The sequence below is a fragment of the Amphiura filiformis genome, chromosome 11, assembly GCF_039555335.1.
Source record: "Amphiura filiformis chromosome 11, Afil_fr2py, whole genome shotgun sequence".
Classification (NCBI taxonomy): Eukaryota; Metazoa; Echinodermata; class Ophiuroidea; order Amphilepidida; family Amphiuridae; genus Amphiura; species Amphiura filiformis.
Genome location: NC_092638.1, coordinates 66,674,065 through 66,683,363, shown reverse-complemented (window position 1 = coordinate 66,683,363; position 9,299 = coordinate 66,674,065). Strand labels below are relative to the sequence as shown.

Here is a 9,299-nt window from a genome sequence, read left to right as displayed (position 1 = left end):
CAGAAGTCAGGATCTTGTGATCACGAGTCCTGATTTCTTGTGTTTCTGACTTAGCCAGTTTGAAATAAAGAATAGTAAAGATATAAAAAATAATGAAATATATAGTTAAGACAACTCAGGATCTCAAGAACTCATAAAATCTTTTCAATTTTCACGGAATCAGTATTTTAATTGTAAGCCCATCCACTTTTTTTTGTATCTCAAGATCCTATTTTCGTGACTTAAAGTCAGGAACTCACGAACTCAGAAACTCACGCACACGCGCACGAGTTCGTGACTTCTTGACTTAAAATCACGAAGTTAGGATCTCGAGATCCTTCTACGTGACTTAGAGCTTATAACCTAATTTAAAATGGGGTCTTTGGCTGAGAGCCAATAAAAGCATTGAATTTCGAGCTCTAAATGACTTTCTAATTTCAAAATATTATGTAACAAAATCAGTGATAAATGAAAGTTGATGTTCAAATTGAAAAATATGGTCTTTGGGTGCCGGCAAATCCAATGAAAATATAAGGGTTCTTTGGTTCTCTGGCTGGCAGAGCATGTGATTGGAAAAAATATAGGGGTCTTTGGGTTACAGCGGCTATGATGCTGAAAATTGGGGTGTTAACAGCCCTACATATGCGTCACTTCCAAAGTGAGAGTGCCCCCCGGCACCACCACCTTCCCGGCCTGCTCCGAGAGAAACCTAACTAAGATCCAATCAGCCCCTGGCCCTATGAATACATGTCATTATAATGTTTAAAATATCATTGTCGTTTTTTATTGTTCTGTTGACTCCTGTGGTAAATTGGTTAATTTCATGCTGATATCCCACAAGCGTTTAGCTAATACGTCATCCTTTGCTTGACCAATCACATTCTGCAAACGACAGCCTTTGAAGTATTTCCCAGAATGCTTCTCAATGCCGTCTGCGACTGCGCAGTGTATTGAAGTTTGGGCTCCATCTTGGGCGTTCTTCAGAAATAAGAACGAGATGAGCGGTGATAGGCTTTGCAACCAGCCTGTCCAGTTTCGTTTGATGTCTGTGTCAATCGAACCTGTGAAAAATTAAAGGATAAAAAACCTACAATAACATCAAATAGCATTTTTGGTAGGGCAGAAAATGTTATACATTTCGTGCGCACTACACTCAAGTTAGGCAGAGATCAAGCCGGACCATTTTAGAACATCTTCAGAAGGCAGTTTGTTTGACTCCGAGCGTCAAGTCATGTTAAAAAATGTTTAACAAAGGTCGAAACGTAAAAGTACAATATTCATATTAAAATTATCCAACGTTGTTCTTGTGGTGAAGAAAAATAATATTAATTTGCGTTAACCCACACCTCTTGATGGACATAGTTCTGTGAAAAATAAAATGGGAATCGGACAAACGTCTTTTGCACGAAACGCTTGTAATTTTAACCCTGTCGGTGACTTTAAAATGTAAATTCTCGTCATCTGATTACAATTTGTATGGCCCCTTAAAACATGACTCCGTCGCGACGCGGCGGCATGATCCTTATGGAAAGTTTGAACCTGCATAACTCGTTATGAATTCGGCAGAGAGCCGAATCTGGATTCGGCTTTTGGTAAATTCACGTTACGCATGTATTATCTTTGAATTTTTTTAATAATGGAGATCAGAATGATAACAGCAAAATAAATAATCAAGAGAGGGCGGCAGCGCATACAGGGTTAGCTAAAGGTGCATCGCAGTACGATCTACGATGATATCCGTTAAAAAATTGATATGCTGCCCTCTATGGGTAAAGCATTGATCCCTTTTCAAAAATAATGCACGCGCAACATGAATTTACCAAAAGCCGAATCCGGATTCGGCCGTCTGCCGAATTCATATATTCAATATTGCATTGTAAGTTCTATACGACGGAGCCGGGCCTTTACACACAATTACTTGATTATTACCAAGTCTACCACGCGGCTTATACCCCGACAATTACGGTAAGTTGACTAGGCCTACATAAAATCCCGCTTCGTGCCCTACCTGGATGAAGTGAGAATGTGCTAATGCCGCATCCAGCCACCTTTCTCGCCAATTCTCGCGTGAATAGAATATTTGCTAATTTACTCCTTGGGTAGGATTTCATTCGCCCTTCGTAGCTTTCTAAATCATCAAGATCAATCTCTCCCATCATGTAAAGTTCTGAGGAAACATTAATCACTCGACTGGGGGCGCTGTTCGTTAGTTTATCCAATAGAAGATTAGTCAAAAGAAAATGACCAAGATGATTGACACCAAATGAGAGTTCATGTCCATCTTCTGTCTTGGCACTACCGTCATTGATGACACCTGGAAATAGATAAGTAATGGGTCTGTCAGTTACTATGACAACGTGTTATCATGGTTACAGGTTAAATTGGGGCTCGGCCTACTGCAACTTTTGAAATCCGACTCTTGCTTGTGACCTTTTTCAACGAGATCGCAGACCAACTTTGAAGTGTCAAAATTTGGGCCTAAAACACGATGCATTCAGCGAGTTTATTAATTTGCTCAATACCCTTTCGGTTGTTAAAACTTGATGACATTTTGAGGTGTAATGATACTTTTTTGTGAGTTCAGTTCTTTGCAAAGGCAGAAAAGTTACAAAGAAACCGGTCTGCAACTACCATTTTGTGCGTGTGTGGGTTGGGGGTGGGTGTCTCCCCGCCCTTCCCCCTCCCTCTATTATTACTCAACTATTGCTTACCGGCATTATTTACTAGTACATCAAGCCTATCTTCGTTATTGTCAATCTCTTCAGCAAATCGTCTAATAGACTGGAAACTCGCCAGGTTGAGTTGCATAAATTGGACCTCGTGGTTGTTGGTGACTTGTATTATTTCTTGCTGGGCTTGAATTCCTTTATCTTTGTTACGACAAGCTAGGATAACACGAGCACCTCGACTTGCTAGGTCTTCTGCTGTTGCTTTCCCAATTCCTGTATTGGCGCCTGAATGATATAAAACAAAATAAACCAAGGCAGTTAAGGTTAGCACCTATTTTAAACTGTTGCAATTTGGTAATCTTGCGAATGATAGTCAGCTTTGACAAAAATTGCATTGATCATTTCATAGCGAGTGTGTAGAATTCAAATAGTACAGATTTATTATACTTGTAGGTCCTTTGGTTCTTGAGTTATGTTGTAAAGAGGGCTGAAACAACAACATTTTGTAAACGTACATAACTCATTAATATTCAAGCAAGTTTTTAAAAGCTCTTTTCAGAGCCACCAAACCTTTAAAATTAGCAGATAGGCGAGATCTGCTTGTTTCCGTAGACAAGGGGCAGTCTTCAATGAACGGCTCTTTTCAGAGCCATCAGTAGGCAAGTGGTGGTCTACATGTCTCATTCTTAGGTACTTTGTCCTGAAGAAGTCAGAGCTAATCCTGACGAAAGCTTGACAGTTCTAAACTTGTCCGACGGCGAACCCGCTAAAAACCCACTAATTGTTATGAATTCCCGTCGTAAAAGCCTATCCCACAACAACTTTTCAAAGTATATGATTTGTAGAATGAGCTGCCTCCCCATTTTAATGTGTCAAAAAGTCTTTACCCCCTTTACACCCCGGCTTTACACATGCACATAATTTAAAACCATAAGGTTTACATGGTCTAAACATATGCGAGCGCAGTGAGCATGAAATTTTGCAAAGACTCGAAGGCTTTTTCCTATCAAATATCATATCAGTCATTTCACGACTAGCGACTCGCGAGGAAACTTTTTTCAGTGTCACCTCAGGCTTTCAAAATTCAAGTATCTACCACTGGGAAACTGGTCGTCTCGTGACCAAATCCTCATTTTGTCACGTGTCATCCAAATTACAAACCACAGGGAGTGAAGGAAGTAATCAAAAGACTTGAAAGAATGTAAAAGTTATCAACACTGCTTACACAGATCGCAAGGTACTATACTCCCTATCCAGAAAAAACTATAAATATTCCCGGAAAATATTGTCCCGTTTTGCCATTCATTCATTCATTCATTCATTCATTCATATTTTATTTCCATAAAAATAAAAGACATTACATAAAAGATAATATATATAAACACGGTACATATGGAGGAAAAGGCTGGAAGACCAAAAAGGTCTGAAAGTTAGCCTTTCCCTGAAATCAAATGAAGTTAACAAAATAAATCAACATCACATAACATAACCAAAAGACAAGGGAAGGGGGGTGCTCACGGAAAAGATTAATTATATTTAGAGATCAGTTTTGTTTTAGATTTTTATCTAAAGAATTCCAAAGAATGGGACCTCTTGTACGTATCGAATGATCAGAAAAGACTTTCTTATTTTTGGTTAGATTTAGGTCATTTACATTAATGGAACATAGCTAAATCCTAGTTAGGCCACCTTAAACCCGAGTCTCAAAGTTGCCGCGCGCGTTAGAAATTCATTTTTTTTAAACAAAAAAGGCGAAAATTCCTATTTGATTTCAAGTTTTTAACAAGTTTTTCAAGTTTTCGACACAGGGAAGAATTATTTTGTATTTATTTATCTTAAGCCAAGGGCTGGGGTATGAACGTTTGGACAGTATTTATTTTGGGACATCAGAGCACATCAGACATATCGAATTGCATTCTGAATACGAAGAATGTCATTCTGATATCAAATAATTTTGATTTTTGAAATTCGCAATTTAATACACATTTTATGGCAAATCATTAAAATTGATATTTTTGATATTTAACAGTACTTGAAGTAAACTTTATAAATCTGATGATTTATACTTAAAGTGTATGTAGGTGGGATGAAAAGCCGACGATCAATGGAAAATTTTGACCTTTCGTATTGAAGATATGGATTTTTTTCCCCAAAACACCAAAAAAAATTAGGTCTTTTGGGGAAAAAAATCCATATCTTCAATATGAAAGGCCAAAATTTTCAATTGACCGTCGGCTTTTCCTCCCTGCTACATACACTTATATTAAGGGATCTAAAATGAGCGTTTATTGGGTTTCGACAGTATTTTTGTGGGACATGAGAGCACCTCAGACCTATCGAATTGCATTCTGAATACGAAGCATGTCTTTCTGATATCAAATAATTTTCATTTTTGAAAATCACAATATAATACAAATTGTATGACAAATTATAAAAATTTGATATTTTTCAAATTTTTGATATATAACAATCCTCGAAGTAAATTATATAAATCTAATGATATATTCTTAAAGTGTATGTAGCAGGAAGGAAAAGCCGACGGTCAATTGAAAATTTGACCTTTCATATTGAAGATATGGATTTTTTCCCAAAAAGACCTAATTTTTTTTGGTGTTTTGGGAAAAAAATCCATATCTTCAATACGAAAGGTCAAAATTTTTAATTGATCGTCGGCTTTTCATCCCACCTACATACACTTTAAGTATAAATCATCAGATTCATAAAGTTTACTTCAAGTACTGTTAAATATCAAAAATATCAATTTTTAATGATTTGCCATAAAATGTGTATTAAATTGGGAATTTCAAAAATCAAAATTATTTGATATCAGAATGACATTCTTCGTATTCAGAGTGCAATTCGATATGTCTGATGTGCTCTGATGTCCCAAAATAAATACTGTCCAAACGTTCATACCCCAGCCCTTAACGTAGATCAGATAATAACAGCGTAATAATCAAAGAGGGCGGCATTATAGCAAAACGGTGCATTGCAGCGGGCTGCATCGCAGTGCAGTCGACGATAATATCATATGCTGCCCTCTATAGGTAAAGCATTGATCCCTTGTTCTCTAATTAAAATAAAAATTCCTTCAAAAAAGGAATGGGGCGCCCAATGTGAGCTTGGACGTGATATGGTGAATTCCATGGCATGGCAGTGGCGTAGATTTCTTTTCGCCATTGGGGGGATGGGGTTAGAAAAATTTCTTGAAGTCAGCACCTTTTGGCGAAAAAATAAGGTTATGGTACAAATGCGCGCGAACCGCGCGAAAAATTTTGCAATATTAAAGCTAAACTGGTGAAATATTGTACAAAAGTTGAATAAATTCGCGCGGAGCGCGAAAAAATTTAGCACTTTTAGGTTGAAATGGCCAAATATGGGGTTAATTTGATTGGAAACCCATATACAGGCGTCAACATTGGGGGGATGATTGTATGGAGCATCCTCCCTGGCAAAATATTGGAGGGGATAAATCCCCCCCGGGATCTACGCCTATGTGGCATGGTGTTTAGATTTGATATTATAATGATTTTTTCTAGGGAAGAGTAGAAGATGATCATATGCAAATGTGTTTGATTGGGGAAGGTGTATCACAGGACCGTTTTGGATGAAATAAATTGAATTGGAATGAAGCTGTCGTGTCAATTTGCGATTATGTGGGGTGGGGAGTTCTGTTTTTGGGGCATATTGTAGTGATGATATTGCTTTGGATATTGAATATTGTTGAATTTCGTTATGCATGGGGTATATGATGGATAGTATAGAAGACATAAGTAAGTAAGCTCCCTGGCAAAATATTGGGGGTATCCCCACCCTGGATCTACGCCTATGTTGACCAAAAGAAGAGTTTTTATGAATGTATAATGTCTGTGATACATATACATCATCTACTTGCTAATACACTGAAAATCTAATAGAGATGAAGGATAAAAAACAATTACAGAACATTCATTCTTCATAAAAGTAGCTATGGGTATACAATGTTTACAAGATAAGAACGTTAATGTTTTGTACATGAACGTAACATCTTTAAATACATAGTTGTTAACACACTGAAAATCTGACTAGAGATTTACAATTTGATGATATCCAAAAGAATACTTAGCATTGAAGAATTTTAAAAAGTTACAGAACTTTCATTTGTTAACATACACGTAGCAACAAATTGAAAATACAAACGTAACGTTTTGTTCATAAACGTAACATCATCGACACATCTAGGATCCGCATAATTTGTTGATTAATGTCATAAACAGTCACAAAAGATTTATGGTCTGATCATTTTATCATTGTAAGGGGGACCAGATATTGCATTTGGAAGAACCAGGCTTTTCAATAACTATCAAAACTGCTGGGTACCAAACTTTTTGGGCGAGAAATGCGCAGCATTTCTCGTCCATTTGCGATGGGTTTTGGCCTACTTATTCCTCACAGCGTTGCAGAAAATAATCGTGCTGTCTATATAATCAGGAAACTACAGAGGCGATAGTGTACATTTAAATTTGTCATTACTACTTCATGTTGATATTCAAACAGTGCTATAAAGTTGTTTTGCCAAGGAATGTGTTTGTATTAAAAGAAATAATTGTTTTACAACTTGGATGAACTAGAATTACTTTTATGCAAATCCGAAAATTGCAACAAGATATTTCCATTACTTTAAGATTTAGCGGTATTGCCAGATTATACGTACAGTTGGGCTACATTAATAGCCTCATTATAGTTTTATTAATACTGGCAAAATACTTGCTTGTATGTGCTTGCTGTTCTATATAGCGTATAAAATCTGTTAATGATACTATAAGCACACAGTCAATTAATTTATGTAAACATGTCTTTTTTTGAGATCGCATGCAAACATTATCTTATTTACATAATGGTTTTGACCTCGAGTCATGAGTGGTGATTCATTGTTTAGGCCAAGTAAAATAAATAACGTGTATATCGTCCCCGCTCTCTCCGATTTTTGGAGATTTTCAAATATTTAATTATTTTTCCTATTTGCTTCCTTACTTTGTTTATAAAATTCTTGTGATGAAATGACATGTTTAGAAGTTCTTGGTTATCATTTATAAACACATTGCAAAAACTTTCTTCAAGCTAGGGGTAGGGCTTTGGGGAAATAACAAAAATATTAGGGGGCCTCCCCGATTTTATGATGTGTTGACAAACATTTGCCATTGCAATTTTACACAGAAATGAATGGTAAAAAAATAACACAATAACAAATAATAAGGACCTCCCTCACCAATTTTTGAAAAAGTCCGTACGATATACATTTTTTACTTGGCCTTAATTGGCATACTCCTCTAAATATTTTACCGCAAAGTCCTATGGTGGAGGGCTATTTTGTTATGTAGTCCTACAAAGGTGGGTGACTAAAAAGTAGCCTGTTGGTACATGTTTTACCGTACAGTCCTATGGTGTGGGTTTTTTTTATTTTGTTGTCCTAATTCGATTGCTCTCCTTGGTCTCTTCGTTATTTATATAACTTCAAACACAAACCTTCTTGACGCACCATTAGATTCTCAGGGTGGGGGTAGGAAGTTTTTCAAAAAACAACAACTTCACCACTTCATGAGCAAAAAAACAACTTTCCCCACCAACTCTAAAAAAACCCCTTTCGTCCCTTAGTTTAATTCTTTCAATCAAAATTCCACTCCTCTGCTAATGATGACAAGTGATAATCGAAGTAATAATGCATTAGGCCAAATACAAAAATAAACATGTTTCACGTCCCCTCCCTCCTTTTTGGAGGTTTCTTCAATTATATTTTTATATTTTGCAATTCAGTTATAACTTAAAAATTATGTCTGGGGAGTTGAGATGCTTTCTATAGCCTTCTCAATATACAGGAAACAATTTGGAAGGTTTTGAGATCATTAGAGGGGCCTACCCCTCAGAACAACAAATAAAAAGAGGCCTCCTCCTTTTTGCAGGCATTATTGTGCACGCTAAAATAGCTCTAAATATGGGTATTTACATCGATTCTGCGATACAAAATAAAAAGGCCCCTCCTCCTTTTTTTTCAAAAACCTGGACGTGAAACATGTTTTTTATTTTACTTGGACTTATCAATATGGAACTACACCTTTATCTTGACAATTCATTTGCTCGCCCTATTCCTTTTAAAGGAATTTTTATTGATACAGCTTGTATACGGCCGTGTGTCCTGAACTCGCCACCCTTAGCGTTACATGACAAATATTATGATTTTTTACACCAACCGGGTTTCTAATTAGATTATCTCGACAATGATCAACTCTAAACGAGCAAAAGTATATATTTTGGAAAGCTGAAGGCATAAGCAATTCCAATATATACATTTCAACTCATTATACAGGGTGACCTGCAAGTTATACAGGTTGGAATAAAAAAGATTTTGATTAAAAATGGGTCACTCAATGCATTGCTTATTACCAACTTACAGTAATAAACTGGAAGTAAACAACATTCATTTGGTTAGAGGATATGGAGGGCCAACTGACTTTGGAAGAAACCAAAATCACAGCTGTTTGGTAATCTAGGAATATAGGGTGTCCCAAAGTATGTTAGATTTTTTTACAATTCAACATATTTTGAACCTAAACATTTTCCCCTAACCCATACAGAAAAAAAATATGTCCATATTTAGATTCGTCGTCAAATTTC

General features: G+C 36.5%; 1 protein-coding gene across 1 annotated transcript in view; it reads right to left on the bottom strand.

Moving 5' to 3' along the window:
• Positions 1-735: 735 nt before the first annotated feature.
• The window catches only part of LOC140165172 (retinol dehydrogenase 11-like), a 14,443-nt gene continuing 5,879 nt past the window's right edge, over positions 736-9,299 (bottom strand). The window contains exons 2-4 of the mRNA XM_072188612.1: positions 2,691-2,933; positions 1,988-2,293; positions 736-1,040 (exon numbers count right to left, since the gene is read on the bottom strand). Coding sequence (XP_072044713.1) covers positions 763-1,040; positions 1,988-2,293; positions 2,691-2,933 — 827 coding nt within the window. The 3' untranslated portion in view covers positions 736-762. The remainder of the gene's footprint in view (positions 1,041-1,987; positions 2,294-2,690; positions 2,934-9,299) is intronic.